Here is a 26,174-nt window from a genome sequence, read left to right as displayed (position 1 = left end):
TTCATAACTTCTAATTAATTTTAAGGTTCGCTTATAAACTCAGTCCTCTCGTTTTCTATGCTTTTATTCGAGTTTCCGTCAATTTAAAGGTTTAATTATAAGTGATAGGCTATTTGGCGCGGGGAACCGACTCCCTCTCTCTCTCTCTCTCTCTCTCTCTTAACACCTCACAGTGCTTCAAGTGACATATTTTCATTTGTATTCGCTTATAAAGTCAATGTACCCTCGCATTTCCTGCCATATAATTAAAGTATCCGGTTGTACCCCATGGTGAGGGTCCGCTTGTTTCCACCTCCTTCACCGAGGGAGGGAGGCAGACTGCTCCAGGCGATTTGGGATTTTTTTTTTATTTATTTATTATTTTTTATTGTCTTCCTCAGTGTACCTGGGAAACACCGTGCAGTGCGGTTGTGTGTGTGTGTCCTCTTTTCATTTAAACACCAGGGAACGGGACCACAGAGGCACAGGAGGTCAATTAAGGTGAGTTTAGTAGTGACAGGTAGCAGAGGTCTGGCTTCAACCTACGACACTACCTGGAAAACACTGGAAATACCTGGAAAATACTTGATACTTAATAGCAAAAGGGGAGAAGAGAAGAGAGAATATAATGCTATTTATCATGGAATAGAGGCGGACACACACACACACACACACACACACATACGCATACATATATATATAGACACACACACATACACACACACACACAGACACACAGACACAAACACACACACATACGCATACACACAGCTGAAATTAATCCAGAAAATAGAAAAATAACCTTCATAACAACCACAAATAATAAGGAAAGACAGATAGCCAATCTTGTTTACATCTGAGACCCCCCCCAGCCCACCCGCGGCCGCCATGATGGATTGCCAGAGTCTACCCCGGGTTCCAATATTTTTTCTATTTTCTTAACTTATATATTTAGGCTTTTTAACTAAGATTTTATGGTTTGTAAAAATATTTGGTGGTGTTTTGAGTGTTTTGCGTGCGAGTGTTAAGGGAAACATGTCGATTATGAGGTTGTTTCAGCGTAAATAAGTGTTGCTGTTTGCCGTTAAATTTTTCATACTGCCAAACATGATTTTTTATTTCAGCAGCTAGGCAAGATTTTATGGGCTCAAAAAATCGTTTATTGTTTGTTAAATATGTTATGATGCTTTTGAGTGAAATACGTGGACTTTTAGAGGGGTTTTAGACCCGTTGAACACTCAAAAAGTCGACATTTATAAATTATTTATTTATTTATTTCAGCTTCCGGTTAACTTCTGATTGTTTGTAAAAATAGTTTCGATTTTTTAAAGTGTATTGTGTTCGTGAGAAATGAGATTTGTGGATTTTGGAATGTATTTTTTTATCGTGTTTGTTCGAACACTTTTTCATATAGTTATTTAAATATAGCTTTATTATTACTGAAGCTTGGAATATTTTTATATGTCCAGAATTAAATTAAAATTATGCCCTTTCATAATATGTAAAGCATTCCGGCCTAGCTCCATTTTTGCGAGGGGTCATTTTCAAAATCATTTGCATAACGTAAATATGGCGGACGTGACGTCATCAGCCGCCTTCATCCGGGGACCGAGACCCTGGACCTTCCCTCCTCCCAGTGCCCTTCCATTAGTATTTAGTGTTATTTCCTATATTTTCCAGCTGTTTTCATGCATAGAGAAGAATAGAAAGAGGAGGAAAGAAGGAGAAATGAAGAAGGAGGAGGAAGAAGAGGGAAGGGAAGGAGGAAGAGGAGAAGGAAAAGAAGAAATATTAAGAAAAGATTTTCACTGAATTTCCAGCGTTTTAAAGGTAAGCAAACGTAGTAGTAGTAGCAGTAGTAGTAGTAGTGGTGGTGGTGGTGGTGGTGGTGATGTGGCAGCCTTGTAATATAAGATGAAGTGTTTTGAGTTAAATACGCAATTTTTTTTTCTAGGCATTTTGGAATAGAAGTGAGAGTTTTTGGTGTTTTGAAAGGGAATAGTCGTGCTTTCAGTGTTTTTTTTAAGTGAATTCTTCGTTTCTGTGGTGTTTTAAAAAGGCAGGGGATGTTTTTTTTATATATTTTTTATTTTTTTGTGTTTTTTTTAAAGATTTTGGTGTTTTTCAAGTTTGTTTGGGTAGAAATTGTTGTTTTTTTCGCTGTCCTTGGGTAGGTGTGTGTCTCTTTTTGGGTGTTTTGAAAGGAAATTCAGTGTTTTTAAGAGTTTTTGGCTAGAAATGTGTGTTTTTTGGGTGTTTTGAAAGGAAATTAAGTGTTATTTAAGTGTTTTTTGGGTTTCTAGGTGTTTTTGGGAGTAAAATTGTGTTTCTAGGTGTTTCTGGTGTGTGTGTGTGTGTGTGTGTGTGTGTTGCCTTGTCTTTCGTTGTACAGATGCTTATACAGTGTGTGTGTGTGTGTGTGTGTGTGTGTGTGTGTGTGTGTGTGTGTGTGTTGCCTTGTCTTTCGTTGTACATATGCTTATGCAGTGTGTGTGTGTGTGTGTGTGTGTGTGTGTGTGTGTGTGTGTGTTGCCTTGTCTTTCGTTGTACAGATGCTTATGCAGTGTGTGTGTGTGTGTGTGTGTGTGTGTGTGTGTGTGTGTGTGTGTGTGTGTGTGTGTGTGTGTTGCCTTGTCTTTCGTTGTACAGATGCTTATACAGTGTGTGTGTGTGTGTTGCCTTGTCTTTCGTTGTACATATGCTTATGCAGTGTGTGTGTGTGTGTGTGTGTGTGTGTTGAAAATGTTCGCAAGATGATATATAAATCTTTCATTTAAAACCACAAAATGGTGAGTAATGTTGAGAAGGAAGAAGAAAGGAAGATTATGAGGAAGAAGAGGAGGAAGAAGAGGAGGAATAGGATTTAAATGAAGGAAAATAACAGGGACAAAGTTTTAAATCATATTATTCGTTATTTCTTTCTTTATTCAGTATTTCCTTATTCCTTTCTTTATTTTCGTTTACTTCCTCCTCTTATCCCTTTTCTGCCAGAGGAGGAAGGGGAAGAGAGGAGGATGAGGGTGAGGAAGACGAGGAAGAGGAAGAGGATTAAATTTCTTTCATCTTTCTTAGACAGTCCTCAGGATGTCAACATTGTATAATGGTACAGTGTTGAGACAGGGACGATCGCGTTATAATTCACTAATTGAGGTTACTTTTGATAAATAAACAACTAGTACGGAGTCTTTTAAGTATTTTACATTATCTTATACCGGAAAATATTAAGGAAAAGTGGCGTAAATAAGAAAAAAAAGGCAAAGATTAGAGATGTGGGATTTTATAACTTGTGGTATCTTAAAATACTAGTATAAGATAAACCCTATGCAAAACGAATAATATAACCTTTATTAATCATCATAACCTAGAAAACCGATAAATATATATATAAAAACCAGTGTAATTAGTAAAAAACAAAAAAACTGTCCCTGGGAAGTGAGACGGCCCACAGAGTCGCGCCAAAAACGTGGATCTACAGGCCAGGCATCTTATGTTTAACCAGGTGTACAAGGTGCTGGCTTTCAAGGACTCCTCCACACCTACAGACACACGCACACACCACCAGATACAGGAAGGTGAGTGCCTGAGATGGTGTTGAGTGAGATATAATACTTATTCACTTGAGAAATGGTGTTGCTTTGTTGATGGCGCCACACAACGCCAGTAAGATATTTCAGACCACTTAAATTGCTTCCCTGTGCAGCCAGTGACGCCTCTTCCTAGTTAAATGTGTGTGTGTGCGTGTGTGTGTATGTGTGAGTGCGTGTGTGTGTGTGTGTGTGCATAGTTACCAGATAAATGTAGTTTTAAGAGAATTGTTTTGTTTACACTTTAAAGAATCACTAAATTTTGTGACGCAGCCTTGGATGTGCCCCTGTGCTTCCCCCACACGCCCCCCTCGCCGCCCTTGGCAGTGTGGGAACCTCGGTACACGCCAAAGTGCCAAGTAAACACCTAACCTAACCTAAGAGAGAGAGAGAGAGAGAGAGAGAGAGTGAGGTCACTGTTATCATTATTTTCATTATTACACACAATTTAAGGGTTGACCTGGCCCCCCTCCCTTCACCAGGCCACCCCCCCCTTACACTCTCTGTTCAGGTGACCTAATGTGACCTAGCCTTGACACCTGCACCTCCACGTGTCAGCTGGGCACTTGTACACTCCACAGTTCTAGGTGAAGACACTGTTGGGTCACTGTGGGTCAATGTGGGTCACTGTGGGTCACTGTTGGGTCATAGGTCACTTGTCCTTCATGCATAAAAGGTGTCTTGTTTATGTTTGTGTCAGGTCGCAGTGTGGTGGCCCTGTGTGACCCTTGTACTAGAGGTCATGGTGACTGGTTGGGGTCATCAGTTTTTATGTGGTTGTTGTTGTTGTTGTTTTCTTATTGTTTTATCATATTTATTTACTTATTTATTTATTTATTTATTTATTTATTTATTTATTTATGTACTGTGCTTGGAATGTAATGAACCTACTACTACTACTACTACTACTACCACTACTACTACTACTACTACTACTACTACTACTACTACTACTACTACTACCACCACCACCACCACACCACCATAACCACACAACAGTCCAATAGCACTTTCTTCTTCTCACCACCTGTTCTCTCACCTGCAGAATTAATTGATGAGCTACAGAACTACAGCATCGTTCAGGTGGCAGCCGGAGACCAGTACTCTCTTTCTCTCACCTCCTGGGGCCTGGTGAGAGAGAGAGAGAGAGAGAGAGAGAGAGAGCCTGTGATGTGTGTGTGTGTGTGTGTGTGTGTGTGTGAAAGAGTAGAAATAATTTTGTTGTTTGGCGTCAGGCCATAAACAGTGCACACACGGGACTGAGTCACTCGGTAAACACAGTGCAGCGGGCCGCGGGTGGCGCCAAGCAGTGCGCTGTGGTGGCCAGGGGACAGAGTATGCCTTGTGCGGGAATTTTAATCGATTTTGTGAGTACACATTGATTTTTTATTGATTTTAAAGCTCAGGGAAAAATGTGCCGGATACTTGAAGCTGCCGGATACTGGAATGCTGGATGAGAGGGATTTTACTGTATATTCAAATTATTTCTCCTAGACAGGTTAGGTTCTCTCCCTCTCCCTCTCTCTCTAATCTCCCCTCTCACTCTCTCTCTCTCTCTTTAAAGTTATATTATATCTTAAGTTAAGTTGGGTTTTGTTAGATTAGGTCTTAGTTCTCTCACTCTCTCTCTCTCTCTCTCTCTCTCTCTCTCTCTCTCTCTCTCTCTCTCTCTCTCTCTCTCTCCTCTCCCTCTCCCTCTCCCTCTCCCTCCCTCCCTCCCACCTCTCCCTCTCTCCTCAGATCTACGCACGGGGTGACAATGGGTACGGTCAGCTTGGCGTCAACTCCTGCGACAGTCACACCGCCACACGCAAGCTTGTCAAGAGTCTGGCCAGGAAGGTGACAGTGCAGCTGGCCTGTGGCGCCAACCACACCCTTGCCTTGACTGCTGGTGGGTGTCTGTATGTATGTATGTCTGTGTGTATGTCTGTATATATGTGTGTGTGTGTGTGTGTGTGTGTTATCATCATTATTTATTTATTTTTTGCTTTTGTGTGTTTCAGATGGTGACAAAATACCTTCGGCCAGTTGGCACTTAGACACCGACAGGGACCCCAGAAGGACCCTGCCCTGGTGACCTCCTTGGCTGGCACCCTCTTAGTCCTGCTGGCCGCTGCGGGTCACCACTCTGCTGCCGTGACCCAGGCCGGCTACCTGCTGTTGTGGGGGTCAAACAAGCAGGGTCAACTGGGCTATACTCCCAAGGGTGATCCTCTTGTTAGGTGTGTGTGTGTGTGTGTGTTTGGGTGGTGGGAGGAAGAGGAAGAGGAAGAAAAGTAGTAATAGTAGTAGTAGTAGTAGTAGTAGTAGTAGTGGTGGTGTACATAAAGTATATTCTTTTATTTATAATCAAGAAAAACAAACTGAATAATGATAATAATAATAATAATAATAATAATGATGATGAATAATTCTAAACAAACATGAATTAAATTATATAAGCCTAAGACTAACCAATTTCTCTCTCTCTCTCTCTCTCTCTCTCAGTGACACCCCAGCGTTGGTGCCGAATTTGGCCTCTTATTCTGAACCAATTGGGTATGTGGCACTTGGGGAGAGCCACACAGCGGCACTCGACTCTTTAGGGAAGGTACGTATGTGTTTGTGTGTGTGTGTGTGTGTGTGTGTGTGTGTGTGTGTGTGTGTTTTTGTCAAGTATTTCTGTTCCTTCCTTCATTTGTTCTATTTTGTCCTTGTTCTTGTTGTCATTTTTCTTCTTCAGTGTTTAGATGTTGAGCAGGTGATGTGTTGCAGCTCCCTGGCTCGTCGAAAACCTGAATATTTCAATTTCCGAGCCACTGTGTGACCTGCAGCACCTCACTGCTTCACCCTTAGGGAGAACACACAGCCTTCCGTGCCCCCATCACCTTAAAATATAGCCCATTGGGGGAGATGGGGAGATGGGTAGGTGTCTGTGCTTAGTTGAGGAGTAATGAGGAGTTGGGAAGGGGAGAAAGGAAATGATGGGGAGATTGTAATGAGAATGGGAGGATGTTTTTGGAGATGGGAAGGTGGTGGAGGAAGCGAGGGGCGAGGAGGGTGGGGAGATGGGTAGCAGGAAATGGGGAGATGAGAGGGAATCATTTTTGGAGATGAGGAGATGGGAATGGATGGGGGAGTGTGCTGTTCCCCTCTTCTCTCCCCTCGTTTCCCCTCCCCCCTCACCGAGCTGGAAAGGGTAACATTTTCCTTCTGCTCCAATGTTCCTACGAGGTTGCTGTTCCTCACTAGTCTTCTCCACAAGGCTCTCCCCAACCTCCTCCCCACTCAATTCTCTCCCTCAGGTCCTCTCCAATGCGATCCTTCCGCCTTTTGGTCTGTCACGTCAATCCTCTGCCTTCTATCTCTATATCCATGCCTTCTTCTGGCCCTCTGATGTGACCGGACTATTCTCCTGTCTTGTACTGTCACCTCCGTTACTTTGTTCCTCTTATAAAACTATTTCTCACTTAATTCCTCCTTGTCACCCCAAGCATCCGCCTTAACACTCGTCTCAGTAATCTCCAACTTGTTCTATCTGCTTTCCCTATTGGCTACTTCTCCGTATCTTATGACAATGCGGGTTTAACTACCGATTTGAACACTCCCCCCTTCAATGTGACACTTAATTTTCCGGTTCCAATTCTTCTAACCTGATTGAACCAAGTTCTCCAATGCGTTTCTCCTGTTAATAAAATAGCAAACATATTAATCTGTCACTAGAACCATAAAAATAAAAAAAACATCTTTAAAAACCAGTACAACCTTCATTAGAGTCATTAGTATTAGAGACACACCTAACTGTTTCAAAATATGGTTCGTTAAGTCTTTCAGCGTGTCATGCCTGCTCAGTTCACTTCACCAGTAGCAGCGGTGGTGAGAGGTCAAGGTGCAGGTCTTGTGGCTTGACGCAGCTCTTGAAGGAATTAAATGGTAAGTTTTGCAATGATTATGTTAAATTAATACTCACTGGGTGGAATTAAATGCGTAACTCGTAAGACTCTGAATAATTAGCTTGAATAGGTGAGGATTATGTTAGGTGTGATTGGGGTAGGTCTGCCCATACGTGGTGATTAGGCTAGCCACGTTGTTAGTGATTAGGTGAGCTGATTAGGTTAGCCTAGTGAGGTTGGTTACGTGTGATTAGGCCAGATGGTGATTATAACACTGCTCAGGTGACGTAGTTAAGCTTATCAGGTGAGAATTAAATATGCTGAACAGATATTAAGTTATTTATATGTCCAGGTGGAAATAATTAGGTGAGTGATTAAGCTGTAAGAGTGATTAGACTGCAGTCAGCGTAAATAAGCTTGTTAAGTAGGAAGTTGCATGTTTGTCCAGGTGATCTGACGTGTGACTAACTTATTGAGGTGAGAATTAAGGGAGAAGTCGAGATTATTTATTTATGAATACGCAAGACTGTGATAGATTGGTATGTCTGTGGCCGCTGCCTTGTGTTCCCTCGACTTGTTCGCTGTGGTAAGTGGTAATTGGCTTAAGTACCATTGCTCATTACTTTCATTCATTCATTATCTTTTTATGTACGTTTATATTTGTTGCACACACACACACACACACACACACACACACACACACACACACACACACACACACACACACACACACACACACACACACACACACACACCTACCTTTAAGGGGAGGGCATACCTTAAAAATAACACTTTTCGACTAAGATTAAAATTAAGTTATTAAATATCATAGTCTCCCTTAATATATCTTACGTTTTCTATGAGCACCACAAGTTGATGCCATTCTTCCTCATATTTTTAAATCGCCTTTATTTACCATTATTAAAGGGCTTTAAATGCCCCGCGCGCCACGTGCTCGGTCACCTGGCTCACTAACTTTAAGTAGTAAGGCACACACACCAACACTTAGGAGGATCACACAAATACGCCCATTTCCACGCCCACACTCTCACACGTCCGCGCCCTCGCCCTCATGCCCTCGCCCTCACAGGTCCGCGTCCACGCCATCAAACGCCCACGTCCACGTACTCACAAACCTGCGCCCACACACTCACGCCCGCGCCCACATACTCACACGTCCGCGCCCACACACTCACGCCCGCGTCCATGCCCTCAAACGCCTGCGTCCACGCACGCACTCACGCCCGCCTCCACGCACTCACGCCTGCGTCCACGCACGCACTCACGCCCGCGTCCACGCACGCATTCACGCCCGCGTCCGCGCACGCACTCACGCCCGCCTCCACGCACTCACACGCCCGCGGCCACGCACTCACGCCCGCGTCCACGCACGCACTCACGCCCGCCTCCACGCACTCGCGCCCGCGTCCACACACGCACTCACGCCCACCTCCACGCACTCACGCCCGTCTCCACGCACTCACGCCTGCGTCCACGCACGCACTCACGCCCGCGTCCACGCACGCACTCACGCCCACCACGCACGCACTCACGCCCGTCTCCACGCACTCACGCCTGCGTCCACGCACGCACTCACGCCCGCATCCACGCACGCACTCACGCCCGCGTCCACGCACGCACTCACGCCCACCTCCACGCACGCACTCACGCCCGCCTCCACGCACTCACGCCTGCGTCCACGCACGCACTCACGCCCGCGTCCACGCACGCACTCACGCCCACCTCCACGCACGCACTCACGCCCGTCTCCACGCACTCACGCCTGCGTCCACGCACGCACTCACGCCCGCGTCCACGCACGCACTCACGCCCACCTCCACGCACGCACTCACGCCCGCCTCCACGCACTCACGCCTGCGTCCACGCACGCACTCACGCCCGCGTCCACGCACGCACTCACGCCCACCTCCACGCACGCACTCACGCCCGTCTCCACGCACTCACGCCTGCGTCTACGCACGCACTCACGCCCACGTCCACGCACGCACTCACGCCCACGTCCACGCACGCACTCACGCCCGCGTCCACGCACGCACTCACGCCCACCTCCACGCACGCACTCACGCCCGTCTCCACGCACTCACGCCTGCGTCTACGCACGCACTCACGCCCACGTCTACGCACGCACTCACGCCCACGTCCACGCACGCACTCACGCCCGCGTCCACGCACGCACTCACGCCCACCTCCACGCACGCACTCACGCCCGCCTCCACGCACTCACGCCTGCGTCCACGCACGCACTCACGCCCGCGTCCACGCACGCACTCACGCCCACCTCCACGCACGCACTCACGCCCGCCTCCACGCACGCACTGACGCCCGCCTCCATGCACTCACACGCCTGCCTCCATGCACTCACACGCCCGCCTCCATGCACTCACACGCCCGCGTCCACGCCCTCAAACGCCCGCGCCCACACACACACAAGCCCGCTCCCACACATACACTTACGCCCGCGCCCACACATACACTTACGCCCGCGCCCACACACTCACGCCCGCTCCCACACACACACGCACATAAACACGAATTCATTCAACCATTAGAATGTTCATGCACTCAAAAATCTGGTGACGACACACTCAAAAATCTGGAGACACACACACACACACACACACACACACACACACACACACACACACACACATTAACCTTCTAAATTTACATTAAACTTGTCTATTAATGCTTTGTTGTATTAAACCAGATTTTTCTTTTATTTTTTTTATCAATTCAGCTCGAAGTTGGATTTCTAATACTTATTTTCCTAATTTGTTATTCATGTGATATATATATATATTTTTTTCTTGTACTGTTTTATTTCCTCGTATATTTTTCTAAAGTGGGTTTCAAAAACGTATCTCTGGAATTATTAACTGACCATGAATAGCAATAATAAACTTCAAAGGTGTGAGCAGAAAGTTTAAAATTATTATTCTTTTCAAATTAGAAGTTTTATTCATAAGTTTATCCTCGAGATTATATTTTCACTTCTCCAGGATCAAGCTGATTCTTTCCTCGCCTCTCCTGTCTTTCCTACTCACAATGTCACTACCCTTCTGCAATATTAAATTTGATTACAACTATAGATTTCGTGTGCTTTACATTTATAGGGGTGACTTAACAAAGGCTCTCTCTCCCACAGGCTCCTCCTTGGCCAATCAGCACCGAGGCAGAGTTGATTGATGTACAGGTGTGAATTCAGCTGCCTCCTTGCTGTTCCCGTTGCCAGGATACCATGTGATCGAGGCAGTGTTGGGGAAGGTGAAATTATTCATCAGGTTCGTCTTTTAAACTTCTAATATGTATATAATGTCGTGCTATTGAAATTTATGATGCCATGCGAATTTCAATCATCCTTCAAATATAATTGGGAAGTATTTATTTAAGGCACATTTTTCAGTTTCTTGTCTGTCATACTGCTATGCTTTTCAAATTTCCTTTCTTGAATGTGACTGAATTTTTGACGCAATTCACAAAATATCGACACATTTCTTGCATAGTGCATTGTACTTTTCAAACTTGCCCGGTTTTTTCGTATCATGTTTGTCCAGTCATAGTCTTTTAGGCAACCAATCCCCAAACATCTCATACTAAGAATCTCGGCACCTTTTCCACGCCTCATTCTTTTCAAAGGTTGTTTTGTAATGAATCAATTATCAAACATTAAGGATCTCAGCACATACAAGCTTCATGTGTCTAGGAGCTAATGGTCTATTTTTCTTGCAGGTGTGACGTGTGCTGCTTCACTCCATCCCATGAACAGTTGCCCACAGCAATCTCTACCACATCAGGCCTGACATACTCATTGCAATCAGGGAGTCAAGTTTCATCAGGAAGAGGGGCTGTGTCACTACCTGTAAGCCTGACGAGGTGTTAGTTAAGTCAAGGAGCGTCATCAGGAAGAGGGGCCGAGTCTTGCTACCTGTAAGCCTGACAAGAGGAGTCAAGGAATTTTTCATTGCAATCAAGGAAGAGTCAAGTTGTAAGAAGATTGTAAGGCAAGAATTTTAAGCAGGAATAATTGTCAAGCAGTTAACAGCAGGAAGAATGCAGCGAGAAAAGGGTACAAGAGTTTTCAAGTAAGAAGGTTGTAAGGCAAGAATTTTAAGCAGGAAAAAGTAAGGTAAGAATTTTAAGGAATAATTGTCAAGCAGTTAACAGCAGGAAGAATGCAGCGAGAAAAGGGTACAAGAGTTTTCAAGTAAGAAGATTGTAAGGCAAGAATTTTGAGCAGGAAGGATATTGTTAAGCAGTTTAGCAGCAGGAAGAGTCCCTTCAAGCTGTTGGTGGGAGTGACAAGCATCCTTCAGGACTTGCAAAGGCTGAAGTCCTCAACACTAGTCTCACTCAAGTTGACACAGGAGCTCTCTGACACAAGGAAAACAAATCATTTATCCTATTGTGTATTTATTAAACTTTTGTGATTAAACAATATATATATATTATTATCTTGTACATACTTAGGGAATGATTAAACAATAATGATTTATTAAACAATATATATATTATCTTGTACATACTTAGGGAATTATACTAACAAGTTGCAAATAAACAAGCTTTCTGGTGTAACAGTTCATGCCTCCTCACAAACTTTGGCAATGTGATTTAAACAAATATATTTAATCATCTTGTTCATACTTGTGGAATTATATACTAAAATCTTTTTACAAATTGCAAATAAGCTGCTTTCTGATGTAACCAGTTCATAGCCCTGATAAAAAAAAAAAAAAAATGGAAGCAAAAAATACTAGTAACAATTGATCATCCTCTGGTCAAAAAAAAAAAAGCCAGGATTGGCCCATTTTTGGTCAAAGCCAAAAATGGTTTAAGCCAAAAATGGTTTAAGTTTAAGGTGAAACTTGCACACAGAAGCCCTGTCCGAGCGACTCCGGTGTCGCTCGGACAAGGCTTCTGTGTGCAAGTTTCGCCTTAAACTTAGCCAAAAAAGGGCCAATCCTGGCTTTTTTTTTTTTTGAAAAGGGCCAATCCTGGCTTTTTTTTTTTTTTGACCAGAGGATGATCTATATTGCATCTATTGTTTTGGGTCCTATTTATTTTACTTATTTACTTGGGGATGCATGAATTGTTTACCACCAATATATAAATTTAGTTTACCCAAGCACATTCTGTAATTTTATCAAACTATATAATTCACATGAGAATGATACTCACAAATTTATTTATTGCCAAAGACACAAAGCAAAGCACCCTAGACTACTACACTGGAGACACCTGGCAGATCTGGCTTGCAAGATTTACACTGAAGCAGGCAACACATCAGGCTGCACCACCAGGAAGAGAGGACACCAAACACTGGCTGCAGACACCTTCACATCAGCCCTGCAATGAGGCACCACCAGGCACAGAGGAGACCAAACATTGGCTGCAGACACATTCACGTCAGGCCCTGCAATGAGGCACCACCACTGGCTGCAGACACCTTCACATCAGCCCTGCAATGAGGCACCACCACTGGCTGCAGACACCTTCACATCAGGCCCTGCAATGAGGCACCACCAGGCACAGAGGACACCCACCACTGGCTGCAGACACCTTCACATCAGCCCTGCAATGAGGCACCACCACTGGCTGCAGACACCTTCACATCAGGCCCTGCAATGAGGCACCACCACTGGCTGCAGACACCTTCACATCAGGCCCTGCAATGAGGCACCACCACCAGGCACAGAGGAGACCAAACACTGGCTGCAGACACCTTCACATCAGCCCTGCAATGAGACACCACCATCACCACCAGCCTTGATTGCACAGACAAGACAAAACCTCTGCAAAAAATACATAAATAATGCAACTTGGGCAAACTAGTTATGAAGAATGAGATTATTTCTGCATCACACACACACTAATTCCTCACTCATGCAAACTCTTATTCCCACAAACTTTTCACTCCCTCCCGTGGCCTAACAGGTGCCTCAGACAGTCCTTTAACACCCCACAACAATTTCACATCTATTTCTCTCCTATATCCATGAATTCCCCAAAATTAGTCTCATATTTAACCCAATACTTTCACATGCACATCGCAATAACAGAACTCTCCTCTTATTTCACAGTGATCATTGAAAATCATTCCTTCTCTCTCTCCATTAATACTTCACAACACACCTCACTGACAAGACTCACTCACACCTGTCAGGACTCACACTTAACAGGAGCTAACATCTGCTTATCCAGCCATTTGTTGCTTCTCTTGCAGTCTTGTACCACTATTTTCAGTGTTACTGCTCTTGTAATCGTGGTTAAGTGCATGCCTCCCCTCCTCCAACTCCTTCAGAAAACGTTAATCTTATTCCTCTTATCCATACACAAACACACACACACACACACCCAACAATGCTATATACAGTTGAAATTCCCCTATCCAAAATTCCTGGGACCAAAATTGCTGCAGATTTCAAATTTTCCCAGTTTTTTTCTAAATATTTCTATATGAATTTATAAAATGGGACAGCTTGGGGTTGGCATCAAGCTTTACATATACTTTCAATGTGGCTTTACAATGGCCACAAAGAATATTAAAGTGCATGACAGCACACCCACAGAACAAAGGCTTCACTGCTCAAAAAAATAGCAAATTATCACCCATAGCAACTCTCGTGCCCTGAAGATGCCAAGTTCAGCCCTTTAATCACAGAGAGACTGCCAGACACAGTAGAGGGGAAGGTCTCTCCTGTACTTCCCTGCCTGTGTTCCCCTTACTGCTACACTCTGATTTCACAGCTCACATTTAATTCTTGCATTATAACGGGTGCTGTCAAGCTTAACAAAGGGAAGAGCGCTGTGATAGGCCTTGTTTGAGAGGGCTTTGTAGTTGTGAGACTGGACGGGAGACAGGAAGATCAGTGACAGCCATGACACAGGTGGCCACAGATGCACTGACACAAAGGCACAGCTGTCACTCCGAAGAGAAAGAAAGGCTCTTGGTGAAAAAGGAAAGCAGATACAAGAATATTAAGCTGATGGGATGTATATATTGTAAAAACTGATTAGCTGCACCCTCTTTTAGTCAGAAGAAGCTTGTGAGTTGCAGGGTAGCAGAGAGACAGCTGTTCCAATCACTGAGCACCCTTTGCCAACTGTGTGACAGCTGCTTCCAATCTTCCCAGCTTCCTTCCAGTCTGACAGTTACTGATCCCTTCTTGAACAACCACAATCACAACACTTATGAGAAGAATTAAATTGTAGCAAGGGGGAAGCAAGCAGATTAAGTTGTAGCAAGGGGGGAAACAAGCAGATTAAGTTGTAGCAAGGGGGAAGCAAGCAGATTAAGTTGTAGCAAAGGGGAAACAAGGAAATTAAGTTGTAGTAAGGGGGAAGCAAGCAGATTAAGTTGTAGCAAGGGGGAAACAAGCAGATTAAGTTGTAGCAAAGGGGAAACAAGGAAATTAAGTTGTAGCAAGGGGGAAACAAGCAAATTAAGTTGTAGCAAGGGGGAAACAAGCAAATTAAGTTGTAGCAAGGGGGGGAACAAGCAGATTAAGCTGTAACAAGGGGGAAACAAGCAGGGCAGTGTGTGAAAGACATCTCCCACTAAGCTTGACTTATTGTCAGTGTCAAGGATTCAAAAATTGAGCATAGCATCTTGAGAGCACACAAGTCAGAGATATGGGACCTCAACAGTACAAATAACATAATATTCACCTGACTGTTGGTTCCTGAAAGACTCCAGTGAGGTGTGCTTGTTGCTCCTCATTAACGGAAGTCTCCCAAGGTCTCTTCCGCTTGCTATCCACAGTACCACCTGAGGGAAACACACACACACAATCAACACTGCAGCATTACACAGCATGGGAGGCACGACAGGGTACACTAATATGCACATTCTAGAAAGGAAAAGAACTAAAGGAGTAGACTGTGCCATTTCTACACAGTAAATGTTGGTCTGGCAGTCAGGCAAGATGTGAGTAGTAGTAGTAGTAGTAGTAGTAGTAGTAGTAGTAGTAGTAGTAGTAGTAGTAGTAGTAGTAGTAGTAGTAGTAGTAGTTTTAATCCCTCAAACAACAGTCCTATTGCTTTAATTTCCTGCCTATCTAAAGTTTTTGAATCTATCCTCAACAGGAAGATTCTTAAACATCTATCACTTGACAACCTTCTATCTGATCGCCAGTATGGATTCCGTCAAGGCCGCTCTACTGGTGATCTTCTGGCTTTCCTTACTGAGTCTTGGTCATCCTCTTTTAGAGATTTTGGTGAAACTTTTGCTGTTGCCTTGGACATATCAAAAGCCTTTGATAGAGTCTGGCACAAAGCTTTGATTTCCAAACTACCCTCCTACAGTTTCTATCCTTCTCTCTGTAACTTCATCTCAAGTTTCCTTTCTGACCGTTCTATTGCTGCTGTGGTAGACGGTCACTGTTCTTCTGCTAAATCTATTAACAGTGGTGTTCCTCAGGGTTCTGTCCTGTCACCCACTCTCTTATTATTCATTAATGATCTTCTAACCCATACTTCTTGTCCTATCCACTCCTACGCTGATGACATCACCCTGCACTTTTCCATGTCTTTTCATAGACATCCAACCCTTCAGGAAGTAAACAGTTCACACAGGGAAGCCACAGAACGCCTCACTTCTCATCTCTCTAAAATTTCTGATTGGGGCAGAGCAAACTTGGTATTGTTCAGTGCATCAAAAACTCAATTCCTCCATCTATCAACTCAACACAGTCTTCCAAACTATCCCCTCTTCTTCAATGACACTCAACTGTCCCCCTCTTCTACACTGAACATCCTTGGTCTGTCCTTTACTTATGATCTAAACTAGAAACTTCACATTTCATCTCTAGCTAAAACAGCTTCTGTGAAGTTAGGCGTTCTGAGACATCTCCACCAGTTTTTCTCACCCCCAGCAGATGACTCTGTACAAGGGCCTTATCCGTCCATGTATGGCAATCCATGTATGAAGAGTTATAAGGAAAGAACTTACTTATTAATGGTTACACTTGCAATAACACAATACCATGCCCAACACCTCACAGTCACTTGATCGAAGCCAACACCTCACAGTCACTTGATCGAAGCCAACACCTCACAGTCACTTGATCGAAGCCAACACCTCACAGTCACTTGATTGAAGGCAACACCTCACAGTCACTTTATTGAAGCCAACACCTCACAGTCACTTTATTGAAGCCACTCACTAGCTGACCAACTCATCTCAGCTTCAAGGCAACTCAATCTGGAAATAACAGACAATGGAAACAGGTGGGGCTTTTAATCTTCAAGGGACACGTTAAAAATCCTTTGTCAAACCAACAGTAGTGAATAATTCAGTCCCAGATTGTTAGAGAAATGCAAGTCAAAACAGTGAAGTGTAAACAGCAGGTAATTGTTGGTGTCACTGTGCCTGCCATTCAGTGGAAGGAGAGATAAATAAGTTGTCAATGTCCCTTCTACACAAATAAAAAAAACAGTACATTTATGCACACTGCTGCTAATCAATTTATTCTCCCTCAGCAACACTGCATTATATTCAACACCTGCTCACTAACTACTGTCTGTAAGTGAATCACTGAAACTACACACATCACTATTATCATTCTCTCTCTTTCTCTCTCTCTCTTTCTCTTTCAGAAGTATTTATACAACACAGTAAGTACTAGTAACACCTTGACTTGTTCTGCTTTGATCAATTGTTACGTGATACTGCCTCCACTATTTCAGCTTTTACTGTGTGGGTGAACATTGGATCTTCCTGAGGCAGTGGTGGAGCAGGTGTTTCACTCTTGACACTGTGGGAGCAAAGATTGTCTTCCTTACGATATACTACACAGTCAATGTATTGCCTCCACACACAGCAACATTGTTCTTCTGTTCCTCCAAACTTTGAGTTTCCTCACTACAGAATCCTTCAGAATAAGCTCCAAGATTTGCTGAGGTGTTCCCACAAGGATCTTCCTTGGCTTTGTTAGCTTGCAGTCTCTCAAGGGCCTCAGTCAAGATTGTCCTCCAGGCCTGGCCACATGCTGCCTGTCTCCAAGGACACACCTACTCATTTCACTGATATAAGCAACCTTTTCAAAGCCCATCAGAGCATTTTCCATTTCTGACAACAAGCAATATTTAATGGGCTCCTACACACACACACACACACACACACACACACACACACACACACACACACACACACACACACACACACACACACACACACCAGAATTTTTCTCTCCCTTAGCCAGCAGACAACACACCTAGAGTACTCACCATTTCCTGTGAGTGGCAGTGCACAGCTGTTTTCAGTGAGTATCATTGGAAGGTCCACCATCACACAGTCTTGTGACAGCCTGGACTGGACACTTGCTGAGCAGCTCTGGAACCTTCAGGGAGGTTTACTGCAAACCTGCACACTGAAAGAAAATTCAGTTTGAGTAAATGTACATATTATTAGATAGAGACAAAACTGTAGTGAGCTATCTAAGGAACTTATGACAATGATACAGAAGAATTACAAAGATATTACATGGTCCAAGCCTTCAATTCAAAGTAAGTGCTTCAGATTTACATAAACAATTCAGACAGCTTCTAAAATCTACATAAACAATTCATGCAGCTTCTAATTCCATCATTGAGCGTCATCAGCTGTTGGCCTGGGTTGACTCACAGTCGTCCCCAAGTGACACACCTGGCTCACTCAACCCCACGTGCTTCATGGCTCTGTCTGTCTCACCCCTCCACACCTGGCTCACTCAACCCCACGTGCTTCATGGCTCTGTCTGTCTCACCCCTCCACACCTGGCTCACTCAACCCCACGTGCTTCATGGCTCTGTCTGTCTCACCCCTCCACACCTGGCTCACTCAACCCCACGTGCTTCATTGCTCTGTCTGTCTGTCACTCCTCCACACCTGGCTCACTCAACCCCACGTGCTTCATGGCTGTCTGTCTGTCACTCCTCCACACCTGGCTCACTCAACCCCACGTGCTTCATGGCTGTCTGTCTGTCACTCCTCCACACCTGGCTCACTCAACCCCACGTGCTTCATCACTCTGTCTGTCTGTCTGTCTGTCTGTCTCACTCCACACCTGGCTCACTCAACCTCACGTGCTTCATCGCTCTATCTGTCTCACTTCACATTCTTACATGCCATTCTAAACCCTCTCCATTTCTGACAATCATACTTCAGTCACTCTCAACCGTTCAAAAGCCCAACTAGTTTCCAAGCCACTCTTTACTACCACCCTAACACACCTGTTCCCTCAACTGCTACTCCTAACATTCCACACCGCCACAATGTTGCCTCTCACTGCCGCAATGTTGCATATCTAGCAGTCTTCTACTGCTATTTTCATGGTAACTGCTCTTCTGATCTTGTTAACTGCATGCCTCCCCTCCTTCTGCAGCCTCGCTGCACAAGACTTTCTTCTTTCTCTCATCTCTATTCTGTCCACCTCTCTAACGCAAGAGTTAACCAGTATTCTCAATCATTCATCCCTTTCTCTGGTAAACTCTGGAACTCCCTGCCTGCTTCTGTATTTCCACCTTCCCATGACTTGAATTCCTTCAAGAGGGAGGTTTCAAGACACTTATTCATCAATTTTTGACCACTGCTTTGACCCTTTTATGGGACTGCCATTTCAGTGGGCATATTTTTTTATTGGGTTTTTGTTGCCCTTGGCCAGTGTCACTCCTACATAAAAAAAAAAAAAAAAAAAAAAAAAAAAAAAAAAAAAAAAAATCTCACTAGTCTCTCATCATCCATTTGCTCTAACCTAGACCCTGCCGAGGTACCCTGCAGGAACACCCTCCACAGCCACCACCTCCGCCATCACGCCTTTCTTCACCATCCGACTCTTGCTCCTGCCCTCCGCCTCCTGTCACTGCCACGTCAGGAGTGCGTCAGCCAGCGTCGTGTAGCAGGTGGAATGGTGTCGCTGCCGGGCCATGGTGTCTGGGTGGGGCAGGGCGGGAGGCACGGGATCGGGTAGTCTGGAATGATTTGGTTGTTATTGTTGTTGTTGTTGTTGTTGTTGTAGAAAGTATGGTTTAATTAGTGTTTCTTAGTAAATATAACAAAATGAAATAGGTTAAAATTAGATACATTATTAAGAATAGCATCTCTCTCTCTCTCTCTCTCTCTCTCTCTCTCTCTCTCTCTCTCTCTCTCTCTCTCTCTCTCTCTCTCTCTCTCATAACACAAAAAAGATAAATACAAAATAAATAAATACGTACACCAAAGAATAAAAAATAAATAAACAAATAAATAAAACTACCTAAAAATGAATATAAATGTATTTTCTCAAGTATAGATCAACCACTTACCACCTAACTTAACCATTTATTTACTTATTATTACTATTATTATTTTCTTTAATTAAACAAGAACTACAAATAACTATGTATTGTGATTCCCATAACAGTTAACAACCCTGCCCTGCCCTGCACAGCTCCAGCAGCCGGCCACCAGTGACTCTCAAGCACTCAGATGGGGAGGGTGTCATTCGGGGATGCATCACTTCATTAAACTTTTACTTTTTCGCATTAATAAATTTATATGTAATGCAAGATATTCTACAAGCTTAAGTCTATCTGACATGTATTAACCTTGGGAGAAGAGGATAAGTTGATGTCCACATTACCTGGGAGGAGGGAGTGGATATGAGAAGACTGAGGTGCAGTGAGGTGAGGCCAGGTTAGGTTGGGTCAGGTGAGGTTGGGTCAGGTTAGGTTGGATCAGGTGAGGTTGGATCAGGTTAGGTTGGGTCAGGTTAGGTTGGGTCAGGTTAGGTTGGGTCAGGTTAGGTTGGATCAGGTTGGGTCAGGTGAGGTTGGGTCAGGTTAGGTTGGGTTAGGTCAGGTTGGGTCAGGTTAGGTCAGGTTAGGTTGGGTCAGGTGAGGTTGGGTCAGGTTAGGTTGGGTCAGGTTAGGTTGGGTCAGGTGAGGTTGGGTCAGGTTAGGTTGGGTCAGGTGAGGTTGGGTCAGGTTAGGTTGGGTCAGGTTAGGTTGGGTCAGGTTAGGTTGGATCAGGTTAGGTTAGGTCAGGTTAGGTCAGGTTAGGTTGGGTCAGGTGAGGTTGGGTCAGGTTAGGTTAGGTTAGGTCAGGTTAGGTCAGGTTAGGTTGGGTCAGGTTAGGTTGGGTCAGGTGAGGTTGGGTCAGGTGAGGTTGGATCAGGTTAGGTTGGGTCAGGTTAGGTTGGGTCAGGTTAGGTTGGGTCAGGTTAGGTTGGGTCAGGTGAGGTTGGGTCAGGTTAGGTTGGGTCAGGTTAGGTTGGGTCAGGTTAGGTCAGGTTGGGTCAGGTTAGGTTGGGTCAGGTTAGGTTGGGTCAGGTGAGGTTGGGTCAGGTTAGGTTGGGTCAGGTTAGGTTGGGTCAGGTTAGGTTGGGTCAGGTGAGGTTGGGTCAGGTTAGGTTGGGTCAGGTTAGGTTGGGTCAGGTTAGGTCAGGTTGGGTCAGGTTAGGTTGGGTCAGGTGAACAATGAAGGTGAGCAGGTAATAAAGTAATCAGTAAGGTGAGAAAATATAGAGTGACTTGTTTTTCAGCTTCTTCAAACAAAAGTTGTGGTGTTCTGCAGTTCAAGTGACTGAACATTTTGCTTCGCCAGCCAGCAAGACCCCAACTGAAAATATACCTCCATTTCCCTCAGGTCTAGTACTTTGGCTATAAAACGTTCACAAATGGACGTACAGGTAACATTGTCTGGTGTTGTCGCTTACATAAAGAGCCATGTCATGCCGCGCCCACGACTCCAACACTAAAATAAACCAATAAATAAAATCACACTTTCTACTGATGACCAGACAACTAAGTGGCACAAATTTCTCCTATTACCTGATACCACTCCAGCTCCACCACCACTACTGCTGCTCCACTCCTCCCGTCACTCCAGTAAGTGATGGTGACTACTTACACAATTACAGCTGAAAACTCCCTAATCGCTTCCACCCTGACCGAATGTTGTTGTTCGCACATGGCGGGGCGGCGGCCAGTCTTCACCCAGGGACGGTTAACTTAATTTTTGAGTTTTTACTAATATTTCTTGTTCTTTGTGATAGTTTTCATAGTTTATTTTAATTATGTTAATTTTCGCACTGTTTTTCTTTCGTTACCTTTGTCATTTCTCCTTACATATTAATTAATCCTCTAATTTTTTTTCATTATATTGTATTCGAAGACTTACACACACACACACACACACACTAATTACCTACATTTATCCAGCAAGTACCACGTATCTATGCACAAGTCAACTAAGTACTGTTGCTTGTTGAACCTGAAAACACTGTACATTAGTTCAAATTACAAGTGGCGTTAGTTTAAATTACAAGCAACGGTCCCTGTAGAGAAGAGGTGTCAGTCTGCCTCAGTTAAGCCTTCATCACATCAAAACTAGGCAATAGCGATTATATCTGACTAGCGGAAATGAAAGTACGGTTATGTGGCTCCAGTTAGTGACAGGATTGGCTGATGATAAGTGAGAGATATAGCAATTAATGGCGGATATATGTGGAAAGTGGATATATATGGAAGCCTTCACCAAGATGAATTTTGACAGCTTTTAATTTTCTCTCGTGGTTAATTCAAGGGTGTTTTGTCCTAGAGGTTTGAAACGTTAGCAGGACCGTGGAATATTGAATCAAGTGTACAAATGTATTCCTAACGAGGAGAAAATGTTAAATATGATCCTTCCACGATCAAAAATAAATAAATAAATAAATAATTAGAACATTTTGGAAAGCAGAACATTAACGTAACATTACCCTCCGGAGCCATTACAAAGAACACCATTATCAAACTCACCTCCTATTGCACCATGGCGTCTGTGAGCAGTCCCCAGGTGGCCAAGCAGCAGGTGGGTCACTTGTCAATATTATAAGTGTTTCTGGCCCTCACGAGCACCTGCCGGCAGCCATTAAGCTTCCACTGGCACGTGTCACCGTCTTGAGAGAAAATCGAGGTTAAATAAGGCAGCTGCACACACGCGCCCTTCAAACACCATCTCTCCGTGTATCTAACGTCTACTCACTCTCCCATGCCAGCGTGGACTAGTGGAATATGTACCCTGTACCCACTACCACCTACAAATTACATTTCCCAATTACTCCAGCTTCTCTCATATTACACTGTTCTAATACAAAATAAAACAAGTGAAATATAAAGAAGCATGAACATGTAAAACTAAGTTATAAGCCATTGTAATTGTAATTGTCAAAATGTCCACATCTCTCTCCAATTCAAGCGCCAAATTTGAAATGATCCCGGCGGTGTTTACACTACGATTCTTCATTTATTCTATGACCTTGTGTGAAGTCATTGAAAAGCTTGTGTGACTTGAAGACTCTCGTTATTATCAAATGTTTAATTGTCATGACGAAATCAGGTAAGCTCTTTGAATTATGTATACAGCTTGGGTCTATCACAGATTAACTAACGTACGCTTTGCACCACGCTGTGTTTATCATCACCGCACTTCATTTATCATATACTTTTTTTTCTTTTCCTTAATGATTTGTTCTGTATTATATTTTATTATGTATTTATGTACTTATTTATTCGTCTCCATTATCTTCGTTTTTTCCTTATAATTTATGTATTATATTTAATTTGATCTCTCTCTCTCTCTCTCTCTCTCTCTCTCTCTCTCTCTCTCTCTCTCTCTCTCTCTCTCTCTCTCTCTCTCAATAGATATCCAACTGCCGGGAAGCACAATTTCGGTAGATTTTCTGAACCTATTAAAATTCAGAAGGAAACAGCAATAATTAGGAATCTCTTGAAATCCATAAGACTCTCAGTTGATGTGCTGATGTTGATGTTTCGATAGATTTGACAGTACATGCAGGATACTCATTGTTATTAGGTATTCAGATAATGACATGAACAGAATTAGTTAAAAATTAGCCAAAAGTGTCATACCATCAGGAGACACAGATAAAACCGTACCATTACATATTTACGTTAAAGGAAATCAATGCAACAGCGATATATTAGTTCTTTATTGTCTGTTTAATGTCAGAGGGCGGGACCTGCGACTCTCAACACCATTCAGCACCTGACACACCGCGATAATTTCCACACTAAGAAATAAAACGATCTCTCCCTTTTTTTTTTTTTTTGTCTATAGCAGCACTAATCACGAATTCCCGAACACAAAAGATGAGCGAAAAAATTAATCCTCCTTTAAAAACAATAAAAATAATGATAATAGTAAATGAATGAATAAACAAAATAATTAAATATGATAAACTGTCTTAAATTATCTGCCCCTTTCCATGCACTACACCTGCAGGCTGGCAATCCCACACCACGAGGCACAGACACCAACACCACGCACTCCTACACCCATCCAGGGACTGAGGCACCCTGCACACATCACAACCGTCTTTCTACACCCCAAAACACACCCAAAACACCGCAAAACACACCTAAACACACCCAAAACACACCCAAACACACCCAAACTCCTTTAAATTAGCCCAAACACACCCAAAACACCCCAAAACACACCCAAACACACCCAAACTCCTTTAAATTAGCCCAAACACACCCAAAACACCCCAAAACACACCCAAACACACCCAAACCCCTTTAAATTAGCCCAAACACACCCAAAACACCCCAAAACACACCCAAACACACCCAAACTCCTTTAAATTAGCCCAAACACACCCAAAACACCCCAAAACACACCCAAACACACCCAAACTCCTTTAAATTAGCCCAAACACACCCAAAACACCCCAAAACACACCCAAACACACCCAAACTCCTTTAAATTAGCCCAAACACACCCAAAACACCCCAAAACACACCCAAACACACCCAAACTCCTTTAAATTAGCCCAAACACACCCAAAACACCCCAAAACACACCCAAACACACCCAAACCCCTTTAAATTAGCCCAAAAAACACTTAACACCCCAAAACACACCCAAACTCATCTAGAACTGACCGAAACACCCCAAAACACACCCAAACACACCAAAAACACACCCAAACACACCCAAACTCCTTTAAAATAGCCAAAAAAACTTAAAACACCCCAAAACACACCCAAACTCATCCAAAACTGACCAGCATTACATAGTGTTTGTAATGGTTTAAGTGTACACTAGTCTTTTTTAATTGTTACCCACTATCCCAGCCCTCCAGACCCACCTGAGGCACACAGCGTCACCCCAGTACAGCCCCAGGTTGGTCTGGCTAGCCCCAATGAGGATGAAAGCAGGAACCATCATTTTCACCTGCTGTGGTTGATGATGATGGCTCCTACACACACACACACACACACACACACACACACACACACACACCTCAGACAGCAATTCCTGGAAGAAGAGAGGACAGAACAGCATGCCAGCCACAGCAAGAGCAAGTGCGTGAACAGCCATGGCCACCAACCGGCCAGTACTTCCCCAACGGAATAACGCAGCCCCCACAGTCGACCCAGCGGTGAAGACTGTGCTCAATATTATCTATCAAGACTCTCTCTCTCTCTCTCTCTCTCTCTCTCTCTCTCTCTCTCTCCTCTCTCTCTCTCTCTCTCACCATTGGTCGGTGGACTGTACAGTAGACACCCAGTCATCATGGTGGAGGGATTTTCTCCAAGTACTGTACCTCCACGACTCCCTCCAGGCTCCTCCACTTTCCTCCAGTCACTCAATAAGCTTGATGATCAGCAGCTGTTCCTCTATAACACAAGCTTCACTCTGGCCAGCTCTCTGGAGGCCTCCGAACCTGTGGGTGTGAGGTTAGGTTAGGTTAGGTTAAGTTAGGTTAGGTTAGGTTAGGTTAATGGAGGAGGAGGAGGAGGAGGAGGAGGAGGAGGAGGAGGAGGAGGAGGAAGACTTTTCATTATCCAAGCCTCTTATCTTCTACACGTTAGGTCTGTTCCTCCTCCTCCTCCTCCTCCTCCTCCTCCTCCTCCTCCTCCTCCTCCTCCTCCTAGTCCTCCTCCTCCTCCTCCTCCTCCACCTCCTCCTTCTCCTCTTCCTCCTCCTCCACCTCCTTCTTCTCCTCCTCCTCCTCTTGCTACCTTGTTCATTTTGTTCTTCCTATTCCTATTCCTCCTCCTCCTCCTCCTTTTCCTGTCCTCTTTATGTAATTTCAATAGTAATACCTTGAAATTAACTAAAGAAAACGAATCAGTATACATAGAAAACGAGATTATTATCATTATTTCCCCTCGATTCCCTCTCTTCCCCCACCATAGACAGCATTTCCTCTTCCTTAGCTATAAAAAATTTCCCTTTCCCCCCCCATCCCCCCCTCAACACTAAAAAAATTTTCCCTATTTTTCCCCTTCCCCCACAAATTCTCCTCATTCTCCCCTTCTTTCCGTCTTTTTTTTCCACCCCTAAAACGGAACATTTCTCATTTATCCCCCAAAATATTCCTTTTTTTTCCCTTTTTTTTCTCTTTTTTTTCCCTAATTCACAGCATCTCATCTACTTTACCCCCAAAAATTCCTCTTTTTTTTCCCTTAGTTTCAAAACACAAACATTTCCCCTGAACCCCCCCCCCCCTTCCTAGTCCCTTGCGCTCCTACCTTGCCATGAGGTTGTGCAAGCCGCTGGGTGTGTTGAGGGCGGCGTGGAAGGGAGCAGTGTGGGCCGTGGGCGTGGTGGGCAGTGGGCGGATGGGCGTGGGAGAGGCGGGCCATCCATCCTGTCTAGTGAGGCCGCCCACGGGAATAGTCTGAGTCACTGTAAGGGAAGAAGGAAACACATTAAATTAGAGACCTGTTATAATGGGTTAAGGGGGAG

General features: G+C 44.1%; 1 protein-coding gene and 1 long non-coding RNA gene across 11 annotated transcripts; one reads left to right on the top strand and one right to left on the bottom strand.

Annotated features, from left to right (window-relative positions):
- On the top strand, positions 1-12,028 carry LOC135098707 (probable E3 ubiquitin-protein ligase HERC4). 7 transcript variants are annotated; one of them, XM_064001100.1, is made up of 10 exons: positions 1-480; positions 1,660-1,809; positions 3,413-3,551; positions 4,609-4,694; positions 5,304-5,454; positions 5,567-5,785; positions 6,051-6,153; positions 7,369-7,475; positions 10,602-10,737; positions 11,186-12,028. In XM_064001100.1, exons 3-6 carry the CDS (start codon positions 3,467-3,469, stop codon positions 5,638-5,640), a joined length of 396 nt encoding a protein of 131 aa, XP_063857170.1. In that variant the 5' UTR covers positions 1-480; positions 1,660-1,809; positions 3,413-3,466; the 3' UTR covers positions 5,641-5,785; positions 6,051-6,153; positions 7,369-7,475; positions 10,602-10,737; positions 11,186-12,028. The 7 variants fall into 7 exon arrangements, 3 of the variants coding, with proteins under 3 accessions (XP_063857170.1, XP_063857167.1, XP_063857169.1); XM_064001097.1 differs by lacking the exon at positions 1-480 and having other exon boundaries at positions 1,536-1,809; XR_010267287.1 differs by lacking the exon at positions 1-480 and having other exon boundaries at positions 1,539-1,809; positions 3,479-3,551.
- A 417-nt stretch (positions 12,029-12,445) lies between these two features.
- On the bottom strand, positions 12,446-26,097 carry LOC135098705 (uncharacterized). Of its 4 annotated transcripts, XR_010267282.1 has the most exons (8): positions 25,958-26,097; positions 24,958-25,146; positions 22,211-22,350; positions 19,186-19,402; positions 17,681-17,823; positions 16,404-16,655; positions 15,122-15,221; positions 12,446-13,188 (listed from the first exon to the last, which is right to left on the bottom strand). It is a non-coding gene; the product is annotated as an uncharacterized LOC135098705 (long non-coding RNA). The 4 variants fall into 4 exon arrangements; XR_010267281.1 differs by lacking the exons at positions 24,958-25,146; positions 25,958-26,097 and having other exon boundaries at positions 22,211-22,465; XR_010267283.1 differs by lacking the exons at positions 22,211-22,350; positions 24,958-25,146; positions 25,958-26,097 and adding an exon at positions 21,321-21,415.
- Positions 26,098-26,174: the final 77 nt, after the last annotated feature.

This window comes from Scylla paramamosain, unplaced genomic scaffold (assembly GCF_035594125.1).
Source record: "Scylla paramamosain isolate STU-SP2022 unplaced genomic scaffold, ASM3559412v1 Contig76, whole genome shotgun sequence".
In the NCBI taxonomy this organism is placed as follows: domain Eukaryota; kingdom Metazoa; phylum Arthropoda; class Malacostraca; order Decapoda; family Portunidae; genus Scylla; species Scylla paramamosain.
The sequence above is the reverse complement of the archived record's forward strand: the minus strand, read 5'-3'. Positions and strand labels throughout refer to the sequence as shown.

Bases quoted from the DNA above. Each gene is read 5' to 3' on its own strand.
- LOC135098707 (XM_064001100.1), top strand. From the start codon at position 3,467: ATGTTTAACCAGGTGTACAAGGTGCTGGCTTTCAAGGACTCCTCCACA. The intron at 3,552-4,608 runs GTGAGTGCCTGA...TCTCACCTGCAG, and splicing joins ACACCACCAGATACAGGAAG to AATTAATTGATGAGCTACAG. The intron at 4,695-5,303 runs GTGAGAGAGAGA...CTCTCTCCTCAG, and splicing joins CTCTCACCTCCTGGGGCCTG to ATCTACGCACGGGGTGACAA.